The sequence below is a fragment of the Lynx canadensis genome, chromosome B3 (genome assembly GCF_007474595.2).
Source record: "Lynx canadensis isolate LIC74 chromosome B3, mLynCan4.pri.v2, whole genome shotgun sequence".
Taxonomy (NCBI): domain Eukaryota; kingdom Metazoa; phylum Chordata; class Mammalia; order Carnivora; family Felidae; genus Lynx; species Lynx canadensis.
The window spans coordinates 32,450,259-32,475,142 of NC_044308.2; the positions used below are offsets into that span (position 1 = coordinate 32,450,259).

The 24,884-nt window shown below is 54.8% G+C and overlaps 1 protein-coding gene across 1 annotated transcript in view; it reads left to right on the forward strand.

Annotated features, from left to right (window-relative positions):
• HCN4 (hyperpolarization activated cyclic nucleotide gated potassium channel 4) overlaps positions 1-23,948 on the forward strand; it is a 42,692-nt gene extending 18,744 nt beyond the window's left edge. The window contains exons 2-8 of the mRNA XM_030317756.1: positions 5,795-6,218; positions 15,147-15,308; positions 17,383-17,601; positions 21,149-21,295; positions 21,394-21,634; positions 21,923-22,087; positions 22,188-23,948. Of these exons, the coding sequence (XP_030173616.1) occupies positions 5,795-6,218; positions 15,147-15,308; positions 17,383-17,601; positions 21,149-21,295; positions 21,394-21,634; positions 21,923-22,087; positions 22,188-23,650 (2,821 nt within the window). The 3' untranslated portion in view covers positions 23,651-23,948. The remainder of the gene's footprint in view (positions 1-5,794; positions 6,219-15,146; positions 15,309-17,382; positions 17,602-21,148; positions 21,296-21,393; positions 21,635-21,922; positions 22,088-22,187) is intronic.
• The last annotated feature ends 936 nt before the right edge of the window (positions 23,949-24,884 follow it).

A 24,884-nucleotide genomic window follows, 5' to 3' on the forward strand; every position in this document is an offset into this window, starting at 1 on the left:
ACTCCCAGATTTCTGGTTTCTGTGATTTGTTGGGAGGCAGAGAGGAGACCCTGCTGAAAGGGGCAGGATGCGACAGCTGCTCCCAGGCACACAGCATGGCTACACAAACCTCCCGGAGGAGGAGGCAGTCAAACAGGGAAGGGATTTCACAAGCTGGGGGTTCAGGGGGCTGGGGTGGTTCTCAGGAGAAGGAGAAGCGAGAACGTGGATGGCGATAGAGCCAGGGGTCGGGTGTCCGGTGGCTACTGGGAAGGAAGCAGGAGAAGTGGGGCACAGGCGAGGCCAGATCTTGGAGCTTCAACTTTCTTCTGTAGTTGTGGGAGTCTGCTCAAGCTTGCAAGGAGTGATGTAATCATAATATTTGGGAAGATAACCCAGAGATCATGTGAGTTGGAAGGAAAGAGTGTGGAGGCTAGATCCAGGTAGGCAGCAGGGACATGGGTCCAGGTGAGGAGCAGTGAGGAACTGATCTAGAACAGAGCAGTCAGGGACAGATCCAGAAGCCATCGTAGAGGATGCTGGACAAGACTTGTCACTGCATATGGGGCCTGTGGGAAAGAGAAAGCAGCTGAGGACGGCTTTGTGGTTTTAAGCCCAGGTGATTGAAATGCTGACTGTACCATTTAGTCCTGAGGAGGAAGATGCTGAGTTCAGCCTTGGACTTGGGTGCAGGAGCCAGCGGGCCCTCTAGGTGGCAGGTGGGAATGCAGGCCTGGCGCTAGGAGAGGTGTCTACACAGAGGGAGGGGGTAGAAGATGGGGCCCTGGGTGTGCCACTCACCGGGGAGAGAGCATGGGGACCCTGGCCTGCAGTCAGCATTGTCTGGGACAAGGCCCTTGCCCTCAGGGAGATGCAGCATTCTAGGAGGTCCAAAGCCAGGGCTCAGGCTGGGCTGAGGCTCCCTCAGTGAGAGGTTGGAGAAGCCTGGAAGAAGTAGCCCTTCAGATGAATCCTGAAGGATGGAAAAGAAGGTAATGGGCGAAACACTGACACTCTTTCTTCCAGCTGGCAGGAGTCCCAGGGAATGTATGCAAACATGTGTGTACGAGGGAAAAATTAACAGGAGCACATAGATGAAACGTGTACAAAAATGTATCCAGGGGTGGGTGTGTGCATGTGCACGTGTGCAGGTATGTGCACATGTGTGCATGTGCATGCATTTGTGTGCATGAGCATATGTGCTCACGGGCAAGCATGGGCGTATGTGGGCAAGAGGAGGCTGAAGGAGGCCATCCCTGTTCGGCTTCTACTTCTCCTGCTCCCATTTTATTACCCTTCACTCCTCTCAGCCTCTAGGAAAGAAGAGGGCCCTTGGTCTGGTCCTTGAGTCTCTGCGTTCAGGATCAGGAGCCTCCTATCTTCGCTTCCCTCAGCTCCCTTGAGACCATAACCTTCCTCTCAGACCAAATGATGAAATGCTCCAGGTGTCAGTGTAAAAGGGCTGCTTGGCTTTTTGCCATCCCCCGTTCCTTCTGCACATGAGACCTCCTCCAAAGCTGGCCTTCGGGCCACATCCGCCTGCTGAGAGGCCACCTGCCTGCTTGGATGGCCAGGTGGGAAGGAAGGTCCAGGAATGAGGGAGGACAGGCCTGGGATCATGGGGCTGAAACCGCGGTGAGGTGTGTTGCTGGCCAGGGCTTCCTTTTATCTTTGAGAATACTGGGATACGGGAGGGTCCTCTGGCTTTGGAGAGAACAAGGCCTCTAATGCAGGCATGTGCCAACTCCAGCATGTCTGAGTCTGGCTGTCCATGACTTCCCTGCCAGGGCTTGCCACACGCTACCATGGAGTGTGTACCCTGGATTGTGGAATTTAATTATGCATGACTCCAGGGGCAGTGAGGTGCTAGGGAAATAGGGGGCATCCAGCTCAAGGTTTTGGAAATGTTACTGTTCCTCCATGGACCTTAGTTTTCCCCTTTTACAGATTCACACAACTGTACCTGGTTGCTGATGACCAAGGTGCTTTTAATATTTGAAAGGTGTGCTACTTCCCCCACCCAGGAGGCACCTCAGAAGGCTCTGACATCAGGAGGATGGGTCTCCTCAAAACCTCTTCACAAGTCTCTCTTCTGCCTCTTTTTAAAATCTTATTGAGGTTTAGCAGACATGCAATGTTATATTCCTTTCAGGTGTAGAACACAGTGATTCAACAATTCTATACATTATTCAGTGCTCACCACTATAAGTGTAGTCACCATCTGTCACCGTATCTCTTCTCCTCTCTCGTCTACAAGAGAGGACCACACCTGCCGTGATAGGCTACCTCCCTAGTGTGATGCAGAAATGCCAGTAAGGCTTGTCTCCCTCCCTGCATCCCATTGAGGTGCCTAAAATCCTAAGCAGTCAGGCTCTCAAGTCCCCCAGACCTCTCTGAATCTCGTTCTTTTCCTCACTAGCTGTGTGGTCTTAGGTAGATATTTCTTTCTGAGCCTCAGTGTCATCATCTGCAAAATACAGATGTTAACAGCCACCTCAGTGCTGGTGTGGATTAAATGAAGTAATGCATGGAAAGCACAAAGCAAGCGCTTGATACATGTAAAATGTTTTGGAGGCTTTATGAATTCGGAAACTAAGGAGCCCCCGTAAAAAAGCCCAGGGACATTAAGGAGTCACTTGAGATGCTTCTAATCACTGGGGTTGGCAAGAAGAAGGGCCCAGGGAGCAGAGGATGCAGTGGGGAGGCTGTTGCAAACTGCCCCTGGCTGGACCAACAGAATGGGGCTCGCTGGCGCTGGGAGCTGTCCGTGGTGCTGAACCATTTCCTCACCCCTCGTCCAGCCCTGCTTTTGGATGTCTGTGGAATCATCTTGCAAGAGTAAGGAGAGGTGGTCTCCAAGGCCAAGGACAGGTTCCAAAGACCAGCTCCTCCAGGAACACTTTCTGGCCTCGCCCTTCTGGGCCACCAGGAGTTCACCTTCTCAGCTGCATGGGCTGCTGCCTGGGATGGTTTCTTACATCATTGCTCAACTTGTCTTCTAACTAAGCCTTGTGCTCTGTCTGACTGGACCATGAGCTCCCTGAGGTCAGGGCATCTGTCTGCCAAGGTAGATTGGTTCTGTTGTCTGACCGTTCGCAGAATATTGTGGCCCTTGACTTCCACTCCTGGATTCTCCCAGAATCATTCTAAGCTCCCTTTGACCCCCACCCCCAAGTAGATGCTTTGCTTTGGCTCTTCCTTGGAAGATTTCGTCTTCCTCCCTCACCTCCCTCACCTCTTTCCTGTGAATTTGTTGCCTCACTTAGTGATACAGATAGGCATAGGCCAGAGCATTTTACAAACGTCAATTCATTTCATTCTTACAACAATTCTGCCAGTTTGGTACTGTTATTATCCTCATTGAGCAGACAAGGAAACTGAAGCATGGAGAGATTAAGTGACTTGCTAGTAAATGATGGAACCAGGAATTGAACCCAGGTTGGCTGGCTCTGAAAGCCTTTCTTCCCACTATATTATGCTGCCTTTTGGGTAGTTCTGTGATGCTTCAGGATAGTGGTTTGTGGGGAGGAATGCTCCAGTATTCCGACCCCAGCCCAGATCAGGCACCAGAAATATCCCTTAGCATCTGGAAACTCACGATTGAAATAATTAGTCAGAATGCAAGGAAATGGTTGTTTTTCCCTCATGTAATTTGGTTTTATGAAGACCACTAAATGCAAACATTCTCCTGTTAATTACTGTCTCAAATTTGGTCTGTAATTGAGGGAACTAGAGCTGGGAAAAGTGCAGAAACCCACTGGAGTGGCAGGCCTGCCCGAGTCAGCACTCCCAGCCGCTTTGCGCCCGCTCTGTTAATTTTAGAAACTCTTCTAGCCTGGGTGTATTATTAGCTTTATGTACAGAGGGCCACAAGGCCCTCAGTAGTCTCTCTATGCCAGTTTTGTTTTGTTTTGTTTCTTCCAAGAGATTAAGTGAAAAGGAATGGTGGCCATGTGTATATAGGGGTGTTTCCATACTGTGTGTGTGAATGGGGATACCTGTTTGTGGCTTCTAATGAGCATCTGCAGCTGTCTTTGAATGACATGCATGAGGCTGTGTAGAGAGTATACACAGCTTAGGAACACCCCATAGAAGCTGAAACCATTCTCTTGGGGCCCACGAGTCATTAGCAGGATATGCTGTATTCTGTGTAGTGGGTGTGATGACTGGGGTGGGTTCTTGGGTCATAGATTGGGTTCTCCCAGATGGCATAGGGGTATTGGGGCTGGAGAAAGGGTGGTGGCTTGTAGAGCAAGGAAGGAGCTGAAGTTGACCTCTTGGCACTAGCCTTAGAATGAGAATATTTAGCCTGAGAGGCTCCTGACTTGAAGTCTTTTCTTGAGGCCCTAAATGGCATGGCTTTCAAAGGAGCTCTCCAAAGCTGCCTTTCCAGAAGCTGCGCTTCCCTGAGCTGTGTGTTGTGGGACAGCTGTCTTGCCCACCTTTAGTGAAGCAGGCCCTACCCTCTCCTTGACTCATAGCACCATTTTGCATTTGGCAAAGGAAACATTTTGCTGGGAAGTAATATTTTTCCAAACCTGGAACTCTTCTGGAAGGAGCACTTTGGACCCTCTGAAGACTCGAGGAAAGCTTGTCTTTTTGTCTCCCACTCCCTCCTGGCTTTCGTGTAGTTGAGAATTAAAGATGGCTGAAAGGTTATTTCTCTTGGGGGAGAACATGCTTATTTCTTCCTGACTTAATACCTTTATCTATCATTGTGTAACTGTCTAAATTAATAGCAGAGGGAAATAGCTGGGCAGTGCAAGTGTTAGATCTTGGGGCCAGCCCTAGGGTGGCTGGTACTCGGGCAGGATCCCTGGGATTGATTGATCACACCTTCTGGACATGGGTCTGTGCCTACCTGTGCTGTCTGCACACTCCACAGGGGCTCCTGATGAGCCAGGTGGCTTCACCCTGAGGGGGCCCTCCCCACCTCCCGCAGGAAACACTTGCAGTTGCTTTGACGCATTAGGAGAAATGATACTCTAAAGCCCCCACTGATCTCACTCCATTGCATCGAGTGGCACCTCACTGGTGCCTGAAATCCCCTTATTAACACTTCCTGCCCTTGAAGATTTCACTGTCCTTCCCTAACCCTGTGTTAGGATGCAAACCTCTGAGGAGAGAGATGGTCAGACATTTTCTGGCAATAAGAAATAGCCTAAAGGGGGACCCCAGAAAGTCAGTGTGGGTGAGGGCCAGTTCAGAATTATAGGACAAAGCGTTGAGGCTCCATCCCTGATTGCACAGTGAAGAAACTGAGGCCCAGAGCAGGGAGGCCACCTGCTTGATGTCACACAGCATGTCAATGACAGAGCTGGGACTGGATCCCAAGCATCCTTCCACCCAGACACTTGCTGTGTGTCTGGACCTCCCCTGCTCTCTGGTCACGGTCTGTAGCATGTCTGCCTGCCAGCCTGTCTCAGACCACAGCTGACCCTCAGGGAGAATGGAGCAGCTAAGCCTGAGCCTGGGGTGTTGTGGGGCGAGCTACTCCCACTGCTAAAATAGCTTTGCACTTCTCTCTGGATATCATCGTTGTGGTTTGCTTTTCAGCCTGAATCCCACTGGGGAGTGGGGATGGGGTCAGGGGAGCAGACAGAGGGGCAGGCAGAGGGTATCCTTAGTGAAGGAAGAGCCTTTCTATGCCAATCTCCATATCTTCCCCTGGTACCCATGTGCATTTCTCACCCAGTGACTCAGAACCTCCCGAGACTTCCTTCTTCAATGTTTGCTGTCCCTTGGAATTTTCTCCCATAGTCTGTAACTCATTCTGTCTGTCCTCCTGGCAACTGACCCCTGTGTCTCTGGGCAGATTTTATTGGGACCTGACCATGCTGCTGCTGATGGTTGGAAACCTAATCATCATTCCCGTGGGCATCACCTTCTTCAAGGATGAGAACACCACACCCTGGATCATCTTCAATGTGGTGTCGGACACATTCTTCCTCATCGACTTGGTCCTCAACTTCCGCACAGGGATCGTGGTGGAGGACAACACAGAGATCATCCTGGATCCTCAGCGGATTAAGATGAAGTACCTCAAAAGCTGGTTCGTGGTAGATTTCATCTCGTCCATCCCTGTGGACTACATTTTCCTCATCGTGGAGACACGCATTGACTCAGAGGTCTATAAGACTGCCCGGGCCTTGCGCATTGTCCGCTTCACCAAGATCCTCAGCCTCCTGCGCCTCTTGCGTCTCTCCCGCCTCATTCGATATATTCATCAGTGGGAAGAGGTGAGTGGTCAGACCCAAACATCTTGGGGGAAGGGTATCTTACCCCCAGGGGGAGTAAGGGGCCCCCAGGTAATCTCAGATAGTTGGATTTGGGCTGTCAGATTGTAGCAGGCACATCTGCTCCGAGAGGACAAATATTAGTAATTTCTTGACCTCTTATGTGCTAGATACTGTAAAACTCACTTTACAGGCAGTATCCCATTGAAGTCTCTAACAACTGTAGAGAGTATCATATAGGTACATCGTTTTTTACATAAGGAAACCGAGAGGCGGAAAGTTTAAGGGATTTATATCAAGTCACAGAATCAGTAATTGATGAACCTGGATTCCAAAGCCTGCACTGTTAACCATCGGACTATATTGTAGGAAATGCAAACTCATGAGCTGGCAGGGGCCAGGCAGGGAACGCGAATGGGTGAAAAGGGCCAGCTGAAGGCAGTAGAGAGTGTGGTAGACTGGGGAAAACTGAAGAAAACATTTTCTGTCTGCCTCTACTCTGCTCTGGCCACTTGTTGCCAAGTGAGAAAGGGCCCAGGGTTGCTAGATCTATAGGTTGACCATGGGATGCAGAAATCTGGACTTTTGTGCAAATTTTGTAGGCAACTCTATTAGGTATCCTGGGAGTTCTTCTGGAGCAGACCCTGAGGTGAGGATTTGCATGAAAGTGGCTTTTCTCTCAGTGGGGTTGAGGTGGGGAGTGTTTCCAGAAATCATCTGGTGGGGGACTAAGGAAGAGGGACACACGAAAGAAGGAAGGAGGCCAAACAAGGGTGACATCAAGCAAAGTCCCATGGGGAGCTCTGGGGACAGCATACCTCACACCTCTTACCTCACACCTCTGAGTTGTCCCAGTCAGGGCAAAGAAGTTGGAGTTTTTATATCCCCTTGCGTGTCTGTCATTAGTTCAGGGTACTTCCTGCGCTCAGTGCTAGCAGGCGAAGCGGCTTCCAGCAGCCTGGGGCAGGTCTCCGACAAAGAGCCGCAGGTGCTAGCCATAGGGAGTGAAAAGCTCCGAGGAGACTGGAGTTGTGTGTGCACAAACTGTAAAGGGATCCTAGGGGCTGTGGGCAGAGCACTGGCTACAGAAACTAAATAAAAAATTGTAAAAGGACTGGGTGTAAAAAAAACACTGTTCTGAACAAACCTAACTCAGCCATGGGCTGAATGCAGTCGTCTGTGGGAAGGACAAGAGGAGGGCTATGGGCTGGCGTTTGAGAAAAAGCAGGTGACCTTGCAAGCGCTTCTGTCTGTGTCTGCCACCATCCACCTTACACCTTTTGGCGGCGGCGGCAGGCAGGCCAGCCTGGAAGTGTCAGGGCAGAGGTAGGCATACTCTGTGAGGCTGCCCACCTTGGGGTCTGGAGCAGGCTGTAGCCTGGGGAAGCTTCTACAGAGACGTATTTCTTGCCGTGGCTCACTGCTGGTCTTCTGGTCTCCAGGACCCCTCTGCTTGGTTGGACAGAAGTTCCTATGCTCAGGACACAAAGCCCCCACCCCACCCCAGCAACAGCGTGGGCCCTGGGCAAATAGCACACATGGCTGATGGTTAGGGCACTGGCAGATTGAGGTCAGAGGTGTCATGAACACCTGTGCTGCAGAAGTGCCTACACCGGCCTGGCAGCATCCCTGCATGGCAGAAATTTTCCTTGCCTAGGAAAATTTGCATTATTCCTGCTGACAGAGGAGGGGCAATGACTTGCCCAAGGTCATGCGGCAGGCCTCTGGAAGAGCTGGAGCAGAACCCAGTTAGCTCTCTTGACTCCCAGCAATGAGAAGTGCCTGTCTGGTGCAGTGAACGGCCACAGGGCTTTACACTTCTCAGACCTGAATGAAGATCCTGGCTCCACACTGCCTGGCTCTGTGACCTTGGTGCCACCTTGCCTCCCTGAGCCTCAATCTCTTATCTGCAAAGTGGGTCTAATCCTCACTGGATTGCCTTGAGAATTAAATGGGATGATATTTACCAAATGCTTAGCACAAAGCCTGGTGAACTATCTGATAAATGCCCCTCCCCAGTCACTTGTCTTAATAATCCTCTATACCTCTATGGGAGGGGTTGCTTTTCTCAAATACTTTCTAACCCTTATCTTATTGGCTCGCCACACCTATCTGGCAAGGCAAGCCAGGCAGGATTTATTATTCCTGATTGTCAGCGAGGACAGGGGTCAGAAGAGTCAGCTGCCCCAGTGTTAGGGTCTTGGACCTGGGCCTCCTGATTCCGGGTTCCATGCACTCCCTGCATTCTTAGGTCACCTGAATGCGGGGTGACTTTGATTCTGTTATCTGTCCCTCTGTTAGGGATGACTCCCAGCCGAGATTGGGAAGGCAGGCAGCGGAGCGGGTCGATGGGTGGCGTGAGGAGTTCTGTGTGACAGGTCGGGTTTGAGGTAACCATGGGACATCCAGCTACGGAGAGATGTTGGCATGTGGGGCTGAGCTCAGGCCTGACAGGGGACAGTGCCGGGCAGGAGGAGGGGACGGTGGCTGGGCCCCTTTGAGTGGCTGCGGAGGAAGAATGGAAGCATATTTCCTAGAATGCCCTAACAGGCTCGTCCAAGTCAAAATACTGGACCACGTTGGTTCCCTCAGTCCCTAAGATACCACCACACCCCGAACTTCTGTTTGTCTTGAACTTACAGCTAGATTGTCATTAAAAGCAGAGAAATAGCCACTCTTTGCCTTCTCTGGCATTGGTTCGTGTCTCCAGGCCCCTGCCCCCTGGGAGCCATCCTTGCTCCTTCCTCATGCCTGGGCCCTGAGGGCCATGATATCTGGGGAGAAGTGGCAGAATGGCCAGTGGTTCAGCAGGATGAGCCTGAGAATAGAAACTAAGTGCTTCTTTACTGTCCCTGCACCATGCCTCCTGGGAGCTCTGTCCAGGGCTTCTGTCCCTGCTGCCTCTCTGGGCTATCCAGAACTGGTCAGGCAGGCTCTTGCCCTGGCCCTTTCCTGGGGCAGACAGAGGCCCCAGGAGGCCTCAGGTCAGGGCTCTGAACTAGAAGTTGGTACTCAATCTTGTGGGCAGAAGGGAGATCCCAGGAGGCCAGATGGATGACTCCCCACCCCCTCCACATACACTGTTATCTTGCCTATCAGCTGGGGAGGAAATTGCTTTGAGCTGGCTTCTGCCGGGCACACCGCCCAACCAAGGGCTCCCATTGGACCCCTGGGATTGAATTGGGTTTTCCCAGCTGGTCCCAGAAACCCTGTCTCCACATCCTCAATAGCCTGCCCCAGTCCTGGGGCTTCTAGCCTCAACTTGGCCTGGAGGCAAGAGCAGGGAGGCCCTTGAGGTCCCAGGTCTACATGAAACATGGGAAAGGAGGTATTTGGTAGAGAAAACCCTGCTCTGTCTCCTCCTCTAACTCCATATGTGACTCTCTTTCCTTTTCTAGGCTTCACTTTCCCCAACCGTCAGGTGTGCTCTGATAGTCTAGGAGGTGGGAGCTTGGTCCCCACTCCAGCCTCTGTCGGCAAGGATCGTGTTAGCTGATCCTGAGGACATGGTCTTCAGCCCCGGGTGGCAGGTAGAGTGGTAGCCACCTGTGAAGAGGAAGTAACCCCTGGTGAAGCTGTAAGATGCTAGACTCCTGACCCCCAGGCTTCAGCCCCCCATCAGACAGTTCTCTAGTGGTATTAGCAGGTGTTGGGAGTTAGGGGAGGGGGAGGTCTCGGCAGGTGACAGCCACCCTCTCAGAGGATGCCAGCCTCTGCCTCCATCCCAGGCGATCTAGGTCAGCATCCTCCACCCAAGCCTCTCCCAGCCAAGCCTCTTCCCTCCCTCTGAGGTGTGAGCTTGTTACAGGCACAGAGGCTATTGTTAGAAACCTTGGTCGCCCCCCCTCCGGATGTTCCCCTGCAGGCCCTGCACCCCAGCAACCCATCCCAGAATCCTCTTCTTTCCCTCAGGAGCGGGGAAGCCATCCTGGGGAGGAAGGCTGGAGGCAGGAGGCTGGGCCGAGGCCGAGCCTCCTGATGAGTCTCCTCTCCCATGGGCCTCAATTTTTCTATCTTTTGGAATCAAGGAGTGGTCCTCGGGGCAGGGGGTTGGCCCTGTCTATGCGTCCCAGGAAGGGGCTCAGCATGACCCTCAGTTTGGGCACCTCCAGGCTCTTCCCAGGATACACATGCAACAGCCATCCTCTCAGGCCTGGGATTGCTGACCTCAGTGTGACCACTGGTCCCTGAGGCACAAGGAGAAGTTATTCTTTTTCCCTGAGGAGAAGACGAGTCCCTGGGAGGGAACTCAACTAGGTCCCAAGAAGAGGCCTTGGCAGAAACTGCAGTTTCTGGTCTCTTCCCAGGACTGAGAAATCAACTCTGTCTTTGAAGGCTGGGGAAGAGAGGGAAGGAAAGGAACCAACATGCATTTAGTACCTACTGTGTACCAGCTGTGGACATCATCTCTCCTTATCCCCAAGACGGCCCTGGGAGCTGGCAGTTATTGACCCATTGCACAGATAAGGAAACTCATCTGTGATGAGAAGGAGTTGGGCCGAGGTAGAGGACATGTCGCTCTGTCTCCACACTGTGGCCAGAAGATACGGAGCCTCCCCCAAGTGCCCTGCGGGGCACAGAGAGCAAGCTGCCCAGGCTGCCCACCCAGCAAGCCTTGCAGGGCCTGGAAATGAAGTACTCAACCCCCACGGTCAGAACCAACATCGTAAACGGGGGTTTTAATGAGGTACAAAGAGCAAAACAAATATTTGTGTAGTGCAGCTGACTTGCGGGTGGCCTGTGGCTCCAGCCCACAGCAGGGACACACAAGTGTTCAGCAGCCTCTCCCAGCAACGTCCAGCCTTACTCTCAGCAACCACACCTGGGTGCCGTAGTGTCGGGGCCGGGGCGAGTGACCTCACCACCTGGGTGCCCTCCTAGCCTGAATGGATGTACCCCCGACCCAACTCTTGGCAGGAAGCTCAGATTTTGCCATGTTGGTGCAGTCAGCCACAATACCCCTCACCCCCACCGAAAACTCCCACCCTCCCACCGCTTCCCAGCACCCTCCCTGCCTCCCCATGGGCCTTCCCTATATCCACATGCTTCTTCAGCCTGACACTGGCACCACCACCACCACTGTGCTCTGTGCAGGACACATGAGCCTGTGCCCACCTGCAGGAAAAGGCACCATTTTCTTCCCGCAAGGTCAGAGGCAGGCTGCACCTGCCCAGAGTGGGGCCTTTCCCTAACACCACCATATACACGTGTGGCAGCCCTGATCGCAGTCATCCCATCACTGTCATCATCACCTTCACCTTTACCCTTGTCGCTAAGCACTTCTCAGTTCCTGAGATCGTACCATGTGTTCTGCCATATTCGCTGCTGAGGTCGTGATAAAGCCAAAGTTAGACAAGCACCTGATCCTGGAAGAAAATTCGCCACGAAGGAACAAAAAACATAGATGATGCCAAAGGAAAAGAAAGTACTGCATAAAAACGTGCCAACCCTGATACTTCTGTCTCTAAGGCCCAGGGTGATTCATGTAGAGGAAAGTTTTCAGGGGCTGCCCCAGTCTGGGATGCTTGCTTTCTTTCTTTTTTCTTTTTCTTTTCTTTTCTTTTCTTTTCTTTTCTTTTCTTTTCTTTTCTTTTCTTTTCTTTTCTTTTCTTTTCCTTTCTTTTCTTTTCTTTTCTTTTCCTTTCTTTTCTTTTCTTTTCTTTTCCTTTCTTTTCTTTTTTCTCTTCTCTCCTCTCTTCTTTTCTTTTTCTTTCTTTTTTTTTGAGCGAGAGAGAGAGGGAGGAGAAGTGGGGGAGGGGCAGAGGGAGAGAGAGGATCATGGAGCCCAATGTGGGACTTGATCCCATGACCACGAGATCATGACCTGAGCCGAAATCAAGAACTGGCGGCCTAACCGACTGAGCCACCCAGGCACCCCTGGGACGCTTTCTAAAAGGGGTCCAAGGCTTCCTTCAGCTCAAGTACTGTTTTATATACCACATACTATATAGTCTATACTCTGCAGCATATACAACATAGTACTCTATGCCCTAGACACCATAGGTACCATCTAGCTCAGGCTGTCATAACAGAATACCGCAGACGTCAGGGCTTAAACAACAAACAGTGATTTCCTGAAGTTCTGGAGGTTGGAGAGCAGACCAGGGTGCCAGTGTGGTTGGGTTCTGCCTAAGGCCCTCGTCCTGGTTTGTGGATGGTCACCTTCTTGCTATGTCCTCACAGGGTGGAGAGAGATCCTCCTTCTCATGTCTCTTCTTCTAAGGGCCCTGACCCCATCCATAAGGATGCCACTTTAACGACCTAATCACCTTCGAAAGACCCCATCGCAGTGGGGATTCGGGCCTCAACATATGAATTTCACAGGGACACAGACATCTAGTCTGTAGCAGCTGGGAAATGAAGGAGCTTCGTAATAATGACCCCACCTGTGTTGTGTTCAGGGCCCAGAGGACTTTCTTAGCCAGTTTAATTTCTCTAGCAACCTTGAGCAATGGGGGGCAGATGCCTGGCTCGTCTTAGCTGAGGGGAGGCTGAGATGTGGTGGGACGTGAGGGCAGGTGCTGGCCATTTCTGAGACCGGATGGTCCCACGTCACTTGCCAGCCTCTGAGTCTGGAGAGCTGGTGGCATCCTGGTCAGCTGAGACTTTGAAAGTTTAGTGACTTGCCCAAGGTCATAGAGCTGTTGTGTTCACCTAAGCACGGAAGGGCCAGGAGGGGCATCTCCCCTCAGAGCCCAGGATGTGGTGCTGGTATTCAGGAGCTGCGGGGAACGGTGGGGAGAGGCTGAGGAGCTTCCTGGGCTCGGGATCCAGGTCCCAGGGCACAGCTGGCAGTGGACCGATGGCCAGAGGCACCGGTGTCGTGCTCAGGCCTGCTCCGCCTCCGAGACCCCAGTCCCAAGCCGCCCTGCCCGGTCGCTAGTGCCTGCCACTCCTTACGCTAATGTATCGGTTTGGCTGGGAGCTGGCACACTGAGGACGGGGGGCCGGTTTGGGGCCCCCGTGGGGCCAGGCTGCAGCACACGCAGCTCTGTCTGTGCACTGGGCTGCGGAGGCGAGATGCCGGGGTGTTCCGGCTAGCCCTGGGTCCTGCTTGTGTGAATCCAGCCACATCACTCAGCCACTTGGGGTCTGAGTTGTCTCACCTGCCAAACAGAGCCACCGAAAACAGCCCCTCCCTCACCAGGCCAACCCACTAATCTGCAGGCAGCCCTGGTTTCTTCAGATAATGCCTCTTCCGCTGCCGCCATGACTTTGGCAAATCCCTTTACTTCTCTGAGCCTTGGTGTAAAATGGATTAATGATATTTTCAGCAAAGGGTGAGTTTAAGTGAGGTGGTGGCTGTGGGACCACGTGCCCACACTCAGGTGTGGTGTCACTGTCCCTCTGTCACTGGGGCCATAGGGGTGGTGCGGCACCACCCTCCCTCCACCAGCCGTTCCAAGGTCCGCTTCCTCCTGAAAAGGCTCCACAGCCTTTCAGCTGGAATATCCAGAGTCATGCGACTAAGGGAGCCACAGGCGGGCACAGCCCTGGAGATGAGGGACAAGTAGGATTCATGTTCGGCTTTTCAGACCTAGACCCAAACTAGGCCCACATTTCAGAAGGGGAAACTGAGGTCGCTAGTATCAGAATATCCTGCCGCCAGCTACCAAAGTCTACCCCATGCTGCCCCCAGAGCCTCCCAGGCCAGAGGCAAGGCCAGAACTTCCTGAGACCTCCCTCCAGACTTCCTTCCATCTCTCCGTCCCCTCACTGCCCTGTCAGCATGGTGAGCCCTGTTGAAACCAGACGAAGCAGCAGCTCTGGAAGGAGGATGGTGGGCGGGGGGTGCTGGGCTGATGTGCCCACCCTGGCCCCGCCCACCCATGCTTCAGCCTCTCACTAGAAGCCACGAGAGTGGGGATGCATGGGTGCCACTGGGCTGGGGTTGAGGGGGCTGTACTTTATTTTATTTTGTTTTTATGTTTTTTAATTTAATCTATTTTTGGGGGGGGGAGAGAGAGAGAGAGGGGGGAAGAGAGGAATCCCAAGCAGGCTCCGCATTATTAGCGCAGAGCCTGGTGAGGGTCTCGAACCCACGAACTGTGAGATCCTGACCTGAGCTGAAATCCAGAGTAGGACGCTAAACTGACTGAGCCATCCAGGCGGAGGGTGCTGTGCTTTATTAAACGATACGGGAGAGCATTACTACGACCGCATATTAACTAATCATAAAGATTAATTATTAACCACTTATCAATTAATAATGGTTTGCAATTTATAGAACACTTCTATAGCCAGTACCAAGCACTTTATATGTATAATTTAATCCTTTTGACAATCCATCCAGGTAAGAATTTTTATTGCCATTTTCCAGATGAGAAGGCATGTTCAGAGAGGGTCAGGGACTTTCTCAAGGGCACACAGCTAGGAATGGGGTGGAAGTGGGCTTGGGATCAAGGTCTGTGTGAACTTGGAGTGTCTGTGCTGCTTCTCCTTCAGTTCCGTGGCTGTCTTAAGCAGAGCACACTGCCCGTGGTAGGTCTTCAGCGTCTAGTGGCAGATTTAGGGAAGCACCGTGCCCCTGGCCAGACTGCAGACTCTGGTCCCCGGAGGAGGCTCACGCTGGCTCTGGCTTTCTCCCTGTTGTCCTCACGGCCTAGGCAAGCAGATGAAGCAGCTTCTCTGCACCCTTTGGGGTCTATGGGGCTCCGGATGCCCTCCCTTCGCATATCGGCCTGGATGGCTGGACTTCCCGTGGGAGGCCCCCACAACCCAGGAGGCATCCCTCTGGGGCCCTACGGCCTGCCATGTGCTTCCGGCTCCCGGCCTGACACCTTCCCACCCTTGCCACAGCCTGCACCTGCACCCAGCCCGGTGCTCTGCCAAGTCCACGTGGAGCGGCGCCCACAAGCAGCTGCAGGGGCGAGCTGAGACCCCTCCTGACCGCCCACCTATCCAGGCCAATTTCTTGCCCTCTGCCTGCAGATCTTCCACATGACCTACGACCTGGCCAGCGCCGTGGTGCGCATAGTAAATCTCATCGGCATGATGCTCCTGCTCTGCCACTGGGACGGCTGCCTGCAGTTCCTGGTGCCCATGCTGCAGGACTTCCCCGACGACTGCTGGGTGTCCATCAACAACATGGTGGTGAGCGTGCGGCTCAGCCCTCCCTCTGGGCGTTGGGAAGAGGGGAGCCAGCGAGGCACAGGTGGGCAGAGTAGGTCTAGGGCTTGGGACTCCTGGGCCCCCACACGTAGGATCCTGGGGTGCCAGCCTGGTGCCCAAGGGCGCATGGATCTAGCCAGTATCCATCTGTCCCAGAGCGCTGGGCTGCGTGCGGTTACCTGTGCCTTCTTACAGCATCCAGCACGGCTGGGAGCTTCGTGTTTGTCCCAACTTCACCCAGGGAGACGAAACCTTGGCCTTCCTCAGACTATCTCAAGAGTGGCAAAGCTGGGCTGGGGGCTCCTGTCCTACCTCTGCTCCCCAGAGGCAGACTAGTCCTAAAAGCGGAACCCAAGAAAAGGGAAACCTATGAAGGGCGCTGTTGGCAATGCCCGGACTCCCAGATCACACAGGGCCTCCTTCTGCTCCAGCAGCTGAGCTGGGCTGTCCCCTGCCCCCCATTCCTCCCCCGCCGCCAGATACACACCTGCTGCTGATAGGTGGGGCCCTCAGCTGGGAAGACTTACCACCTCCCTACCACCAACCCCGTGGTGGGTGAGGGAAGATGGAATTGGGGCTGGGAAGCCATAGCGTAGAGTCAGCCCCCCAGCCTCCCATGGACAGATTGGGCACCAGGCGGGGTGGGGACCCCTGGACCTGTGAGCATTTCTGTGGGTCTGGCGAACCCCTGCCTCCCTCCTCCAGTTGGTTTGGTCTGTTGGCAAATCCCCAGGGCCCCAGGGGACAAAAAACCAGCTTTGAAAGAGGTGAAAGAGACCCTGAGGCATCTTTCAGCATCAAATAGGCCTTTACAAAACAGCCTTTTGATGAGCTAAGTGTAAATGAATCGGCCATATGGATTGAATTTCCCGGTCCCCAGAGGTTCTGCAGTAAGGCCAGAAGCCCTGACTGAGAGGCAGCTGGGGGCCACCCCAGTTCCCCAGGCCCGGACCACAGGCCAGCACCCCTGGATCAGCCCCGCTGACCTCCCAACCTGGTCTGGACTGAGAACCACCAGACCAGCTCGGCTTTGTCTAGGACCATTCTGAGTGACCTTGAACACGGCACGCAGCTCCTGTGCCTTTCTCTGGGTGCTAAGAACAGCCTGGTGACCGTGGAAGGGTTTGGGGCTCTGGGCAGGGGCTCTGTGGGTTCCACACTAGGTCGTGCACACTGTTGCTCACACACTCCCTGTGTGAACAGGGAGGTGCTGGGGAGGTGGCAGGTGCTGGGGTTCATCTGGCAGCTTCCTCTTTTGGGACAGTTTCCTCTGTGTGAGGGTGACAGGCCCACACATGCACTCAATTCAGGAGATGGTCCTTCTGCGCCCAGCGTTCCCACACAGAGACTTCCTTGAGACACTGAGTGGCTTTGGAGACAAAAATAGCCAAGAGCCTCTCTCGCTCCCTTTCTCCCTTCTCCTGCCCCCAAGCATTGTGTGTTCCAGACAGTCCACCTCCCGATGGGGGAGGACAACTAGTGGCCTCAGCCCTGGACTGATTCTGGCGGGGCTCACCCAGGAGGCGAGTTAGCTCCACGGCGCCTAAACTTTGCTCACCCAAAACGAGGGCAGTGTTTTTGGCTCAGGCTGCCAGAGCTTGTCCCCCCAGGGGAAGTGTATCTGGTTTTATAATTGAGGTCAGTGGGGAAATGGGCTTCACTTGGCAGTCATTTGGTTGGGGGATAAGGCTATTTCAGCAAGCAGAGGACAGCAGGGTGGCTCGGCCTGGAGCCTTTGGCTGCTGGGTGGGGGAGGGGCTCCAGGCTGCCCCATGGGGGCTGAGAGGCTGGCTCCCCTCCCTTTGCTGGGGCTGCCGGTCTGATCCCTGTCCCTGATAGCAAGGGAAAGGCCCAAGTCGGGGACTCACTGTCACCACAGGTTGCCAGCGTGGACCTCCTGTCCCTCACCCAAGGCTTTCAGCCAACAGCCAGGTTGGAAGCCCAGGGCTCACACACTGGGAAAGAGTTAGGCTGACGAGCAGAAGGTGGCAAGGATCTTTCTAGGTGCTAATGAGAGGACAGGCCATTCACTACCCACCCCACAATCTGTCCACAGAACAACTCCTGGGGAAAGCAGTATTCCTATGCCCTCTTCAAGGCCATGAGCCACATGCTGTGCATCGGGTACGGACGGCAGGCACCTGTAGGCATGTCGGACGTCTGGCTCACCATGCTCAGCATGATTGTGGGCGCCACCTGCTACGCCATGTTCATCGGCCACGCCACCGCCCTCATCCAGTCCCTGGACTCCTCCCGGCGCCAGTACCAGGAAAAGGTAGGTCAGAAAGCTGTGGTCCATCCTGGGCGCTCTCGAGAGAACCTGACCATTGGTTCCCAGGGAGCACAGGCTGGCAGCCAGTGGGTCCCCACCAGGCCCCCCACGTGTTCTGTCCTCTACCATCATCTGGCTTTGGCTGTTAACTTTTTAGTTTGCCTCCTGTTCGTGGAACAAATTCCTACAATAAACAACCCCCCACATTGTTTCCGGTTGCCGAATCCATATCTCAGCCCATTAAATTGACGTTCACCAGTGCCCTCTGTGTTGCTAAAGCCAATAGCTCCTTTGGGTCCTCATCTCGCCCAGCTTGTCAGTGGCATTAGACAGTTACCTCTCCCCCCCTGGCTTCGCACTTGGTTTCCGTAAGCGTACACCCTCGGTTTTCCTCCTCCCTCTCTGGCCGATTCTGCTGCTCTCCGTGGCTGGCGTGTTTTCCCAGTTGTCACACATTGGGTCCCTGGTGGCTCAGGCCTTGCTCTCTACTCCTCCCTGTCTTCCGTCTTTCTCAGTGCTACCCCCGCCACCATGCTCTACGGCCACCTCTGTGCAGTGGGGCCCAAATGATATAACCAGCTGTCTGCGGAGCGCGGGCATGTCCCTTCACGTCTCTGCGCCCCATTTGCTCATCTGTAAGATGGGGACATTAGAAGGGGTCAGTCATATCATGGCATTTACGAAGAGTGAATGGTACCTGCCAACCACTAAGACTGTGTTAGCACAGAGCAAGCCATTCAATATTTATTGGCCAAGTGGACTCCGTCCGCCACCTTCTACTCCATCTTCTACGTGGCAGGTAGAGCAGGCATTTAAAAAAGGTAAAGCTGATCACATCACCCTGCTTAAAACTTGTTAGTCTTCAGGTTACTCCTACATGCAGAGGAACTCTGAGGTGTGTTTCCTCAGCCTGGCCTTTAAGGGGCATAATCTGACCCCTGCCCTTCCTTTTTTTGTTTTTTTAATGTTTTTATTTTATTTATTTATTTTAAATGTTTATTCATTTATTTTTGAGAGACAATGAGCACAAGCAGGGGAGGGGCAGAGAGAGAGGGAGACACAGAATCTGAAGCAGGCTCCAGGCTCTGGGCTGTCAGCACAGAGCCCGATGCGGGGCTCGAACCCACGAACCATCAAATCATGACCTGAGCCGAAGTCAGATGCTTAACCAACTGAGCCACCCAGGCACCCCTATTTATTTTATTTTTGAGAGAGAGAGAGAGAGAGAGAGAGAGAGAGAGTGAGATTGTGTGGGGGAGGGGCAGAGAGGGAGGGAGAGAGAGAATCCCCCTGAAGCAGGGCTCTATCCCATGACCTGAGCTGAAATCAAGAGCTGGATGCTCAACCAACTAAGCCATCTGGGCACCCCTGGCCCCTGCCCTTCTCATGCCCGGATCAAGCCATGGGCCCACAGCCCTCTATTCCAGCCATGCCAGGGCCTTACACATGTTCTGCCACAGGGCCTTGGCTCAAACACTAGCCTGGAACTCTCCTCTCTCCTTTTCACCTGACCATTTCTCCACCTCTCAGCCTGCACTTGGCCTCCGTGGTGAGCCTTCCGTGACCCCACCCATCATGTGACCCCACCATGCCCTCTAATTCCCTTTCGCCACACTTGGTACACCTGCCATTGCTTAATTAATCTGTGTGATCGGTTGTTTAGCGTCCCCTCTTCCCTATCCAGGCTGTGGCTCTGTGAGGGCAGGACCCAGGTCTCTCCATCCCCATTGAATTCGCAGTGTCAGGCACATGGCAGGGCTCAGTATGTATGGATTAACTGGCTGCCTGCCTGCTCCAGGTGCTGTCCTTTGGTGGGGTGACCGAGAGATGGCGGCCCAGGTCCCATGCTGCCGAAAGGAGAGCCTGCAGAGCCAGGGCAGGGTGGGAGGGTCAGTTTGGGAAGGCAGAGGAAGGAGAAGGTAGAAGAGTAGAATTCTAGGCCAGTCGTCATGATGAGCAGCAGCAAAGGTATGTAGATGGGTGGGAGAGAAATCAGCCCGAGTAGAACAAAGGGTCTGGATTAGGAATGAGGGGGCTGGAAAGGGGAAGGACAGAAGGAGTTGGATTATAAAGGCCAGGGCTTAGTCTGGGCCGGGTGAGGAATCCATATGGGCCAGCGTCAGGGCCCAGCCTGTGACCAGGGCAGGACTCAGTGTGTGACGAGGATCAGGCTCACTGCAGGATCAGTGCGAGGGCCCAGTGTGTGACCAGGATTAGGGTCGAGTGTGTGACCAGGCTGAAGGCTCAGTGTGTGGCCAGGATTGGGGCTCAGTCCGGGACTACAATCAGGGACAGTTCAGAAAAAGCACCAGGGTTCATTTTAGGGCAGAGTCAAGCCTCTTGTGGCTTTCCATTTGAGAGTTGTCTTTATTTTCTTCTTTAGCTAATGGCTCTCCAATATGATTCACTGAATCTCTCTCTGAAATCTCTCTGAAATGTATTACCTCCCTTTGTCCCCACTACTAGCTCTCACGTGGACCACTTCAGCAACCTTCTAACTCCATCCCTGTCTCCAGACCTTGCCTCTTCACCACTATTGATTCTGTAGGCATGGGGAATTCTCTAAGATACAGCTCTAGCTGTTCTGTCCCCTGGGGCTGGGTACAACTTTGAGCAGACAGAGCCAGCTTGGCTGGAAGAACTTTAGGAAACTTCATCTCCCAGCTCTCAGTTGTCTATTGGCATCTATCTGTAGCCACACTGTGTACCCCCCCACCCCACCTCTTGGAAGTACTGATGTATGAGAACAGGCTCCCCTAATCTGCTTGTTCCTGGGGTAGAGAAACTTCCTTGACATCTCAGTGTGGGAAAAATTTATTAATTGCCTAATCTGTTTCTGTCTACCATGCTCCTGTGGACCCCTACTCTCCACCCACAGTCCTAGGATGGCTGGGGCAGCACCCATCCTTCACCTCTGGGTGGGCAGGAGCATTTCTTATTAGTTTGAGCCCTGGGCACATAGGCTCACAAATCTCTTATCCCCAACCTCTGATTAAGGACCTTGCTCTACTCTGGCCCTCCCGTGGGCTAGAGTCAGTCTTCAACAAAATGACTTGGACCCAGCTGGGGCCACATTTGGATGCACGCCATATGACGGGTCAGGCATCATGACTGCAGCCTCCAGTCCTCCTAACCCATTGCAGCCCAGCCCCGCTGCCTATGCCAGTGTTACCACTGGTGGGAAAGAGTTCCTTCCAGGGTCAGTGAAGCCTCCTTGGTCCATAGCCTTGGTCCATAGTGTGACACAGAAAAGACCCATGTGCAGAGGAAACTTGACTGATCTCCTGGTCAGTTGGCCTGTAAGTAGACTTTGGACAGTCCCTATTGACCCCGGCCATCTCCATAGTATTGAACACGCTGATGGAGCCCTCCCCCACCCCAAGCAGCTGGGAGTCAGGGCCATTGTTTGGGGCACACCCACACCAAGGATCTCAATCTCAAGGAGCCAGGGACAGCCAAGAAGGCCCACAGGGTCAGTGCCAGCTCTGGTCACCAGCAGGACCGAGGCTGATCAGGAGGTGACGCCCTCTCCCTCTCTCCCGGGGCTCAGTACAAGCAGGTGGAGCAGTACATGTCCTTCCACAAGCTCCCGCCCGACACCCGACAGCGCATCCATGACTACTATGAGCACCGCTACCAGGGCAAGATGTTCGATGAGGAGAGCATCCTGGGCGAGCTGAGCGAGCCACTGAGGGAGGTGAGCAGGGTGGGGGCGTCTGGGAAGGGAGCTTCCTTCCTGCTGGGTGGCTCCCTCACCTTCTCCCTCTCTCCCCACCCACCCTGTCTGGGGAGCAGGAGATCATCAACTTTAACTGCCGGAAGCTGGTGGCCTCCATGCCGCTGTTTGCCAATGCGGATCCTAACTTTGTGACATCCATGCTGACCAAGCTGCGCTTCGAGGTGTTTCAGCCAGGGGACTACATCATCCGAGAAGGCACCATTGGCAAGAAGATGTACTTCATCCAGCACGGTGTGGTCAGTGTGCTCACCAAGGGCAACAAGGAGACCAAGCTGGCAGATGGCTCCTACTTTGGAGGTGAGGCGGCCGGGGAGCCCTGGGGGGGACAGGGGAATGGACAGGAGAGACACAAAGGATGATGTTTGGAGCCCCTCGTGGCCACTGCTTGGAAGTGGGTGTCTGTGGCCCAGTATAGGGGTCCCAGAACTGGAAGAGCCTGGCACCCACTGGGGGACATCTAGTGTGGTCACAGCCGGGGATGGAGTCTTGTGACTGTCAAGCTTCTGTACCAGACAGTGGGGACCCAGGTCGGGGTCTAGCAGGAGGCCCCTTCCAGCTCCCTCCCCACTCCTGCTGTCCTGGCAGAGATCTGCCTGCTGACCCGGGGCCGGCGCACGGCCAGCGTGAGGGCTGACACCTACTGTCGCCTCTACTCACTGAGCGTGGACAACTTCAACGAGGTGCTGGAGGAGTACCCCATGATGCGGCGGGCCTTCGAGACGGTGGCCCTGGACCGCCTGGACCGCATTGGTGAGGGGCCGGGCAAGAGGGCGGCTGGGCTGGGGCCTCCCCCCTCCCCAACCCCGCCTCCTGCTCTGGCCTGAGCCCCTGCTCTCGTTCTGCGGCCCAGGCAAGAAGAACTCCATCCTCCTCCACAAAGTCCAGCACGACCTCAACTCGGGCGTCTTCAACTACCAGGAGAACGAGATCATCCAGCAGATCGTGCAGCACGACCGCGAGATGGCCCACTGTGCCCACCGCGTCCAGGCCGCCGCCTCCGCCACCCCGACCCCCACGCCGGTCATCTGGACCCCGCTGATCCAGGCGCCGCTGCAGGCCGCCGCGGCCACCACCTCGGTGGCCATCGCGCTCACCCACCACCCCCGCCTGCCCGCTGCCATCTTCCGCCCTCCTCCCGGCCCCGGGCTAGGCAGCCTCGGGGCGGGGCAGACGCCCAGGCACCTGAAGCGGCTGCAGTCCCTGATCCCGTCGGCGCTGGGCTCCGCCTCGCCCGCCAGCAGCCCGTCGCAGGTGGACACGCCGTCCTCCTCCTCCTTCCACATCCAGCAGCTGGCCGGATTCTCCGCGCCCGCGGGCCTGAGCCCCCTGCTGCCCTCGTCCAGCTCTTCCCCGCCCCCCGGGCTCGGCGGCTCCTCCCCGGCTCCCACGCCGTCCGCCACCGCCGCCGCCGCCGCCACCGCCGCCGGCTTCAGCCACTTCCATAAGGCGCTGGGCGGCTCCCTGTCCTCGTCCGACTCTCCGCTGCTCACCCCGCTGCAGCCCGGCGCCCGCTCGCCGCAGGCCAACCAGCCGCCGCCGCCGCTGCCGGGGGCCCGGGGGGGCCTGGGACTCCTGGAGCATTTCCTGCCGCCCCCGCCCTCATCCCGGTCCCCGTCGTCCAGCCCCGGGCAGCTGGGCCAGCCTCCCGGGGAGCTGTCCCCAGGTCTGGCCGCCGGCCCACCAAGTACGCCAGAGACGCCCCCGCGGCAACCGGAGCGCCTGTCCTTCGTGGCCGGGGCCTCTGGGGGGGCTTCTCCCGTAGCCTTTACACCCCGCGGAGGTCTCAGCCCCCCTGGCCACAGCCCAGGCCCCCCGAGAACTTTCCCAAGTGCCCCCCCTCGGGCCTCTGGCTCCCACGGTTCCTTGCTCCTGCCGCCCGCATCCAGCCCCCCGGCCCCCCAGGTCCCCCAGCGCCGGGGCACGCCACCCCTCACCCCAGGCCGCCTCACCCAGGACCTCAAGCTCATCTCAGCCTCTCAGCCGGCCCTGCCCCAGGACGGGGCGCAGACTCTCCGCAGAGCCTCTCCGCACTCCTCGGGGGAGTCCGTGGCTGCCTTCCCGCTGGTCCCCAGAGCTGGGGGCGCCAGCGGGGGCAGCGGGGGCCTCGGTCCCCCGGGGAGGCCCTATGGTGCCGTCCCCGGCCAGCATGTCACTCTGCCTCGGAAGACATCCTCAGGTTCTTTGCCACCCCCTCTTTCTTTGTTTGGGGCAAGAGCCGCCTCTTCTGGGGGCCCCCCTCTGACTGCTGCCCCCCAGAGGGAACCTGGGGCCAGGTCTGAGCCGGTGCGCTCCAAACTGCCGTCCAATCTATGAGCTGGGGCCCCTCCCTCCCTCTTCTCTCCCTTTTTCTCCCTTCTTTCTTCCTTCAGGTTTAACTGTGATTAGGAGATATACCAATAACAATAATAATTATCATTAAAAAAAAAAAAAACCACACCAGAAAAAAGACAGCAGAAAATAACCAGGTATTCTTAGAGCTATAGATTTTTGGTCACTTGCTTTTATAGACTATTTTAATACACAGCACTAGAGGGAGGGAGGGGGGAGGGAAGCAGGCAGGGCCCAAAAGGCAAAAGCCAGAAGAAGGCAGGTGGGGTCTCTGGGGCTTGGCGGGGTGGGGGTGACCCATGTTTGGGGTTCTTAGAGCAGATCTGTTTATTGTATTTGTTTTAGGGCAACAGGCACCACTAGCCCCCTAGCTGTGAACTTGGAGCCCCATTCTATGGGGGTAGGAAAGTGTTGCCCTTGGATGTGTTTCTGGGGAGCCTCAGTCGCCTGAGTCCTTGAGACAAAAATGGGGCCAGGGCCCTGAGAGTCTTGCATTTTTTCTACTGCAAACTTAGCAAGATATGTATATGAACATGTATATGTATATGTATATGTATGTAAGATGTGTATATGTATAGTTATGTAGCGCTCTGTAGAGCCATGTAGATAGCCACTCACATGTGTGCACATTTTAACCCCATGTTGCCAGGACACCCAGGTCACTTTACATCCAGCAACACGCCTTGGCCCTCGGGCTGGACACCACAGGGTCTCGGGGAAGTGTTCTTTGCAGTCCTCAGGGAAGAGGACCCCAGGACCTCTCAGCAGGCTCCCTTTCTCCCCATCTCTGGTCTCAAATCCAGTCTCAGCCCAACCTCTCACCATATGGAGGCAGAAGACTGCTCCTTCCCTGTGGGGCCTCAAGCACATCCTGTCACCTCCATGGCCCTCAATTTTCCCATCTGTACAGTGGGAGGTGAGGGGGACTTCTATTTATTGAGTCTGCTCTGTGCCAAGCACTGGTTTAGCACTTTACACACGTTAACTCCCTCAATTTCACAAAGACGATGAGGTAGGTACTTTGATTCTCCCCATTTCACAGGTGAAGAAACGGAGTTTGGCTGTATTTTTCCCAGAATCCTGTAACTAGGAGTGGCAGAGCCAGGACTGATCTGAGGTTTAAATCCACGCCTGCCTGTGGCCAAATCCTATGTCCCTTCCATAAGCAATTGTTGAGCGGGGCTAAGTGAGTCTTCGATTGTAGTGCTGCGGGAAGAGA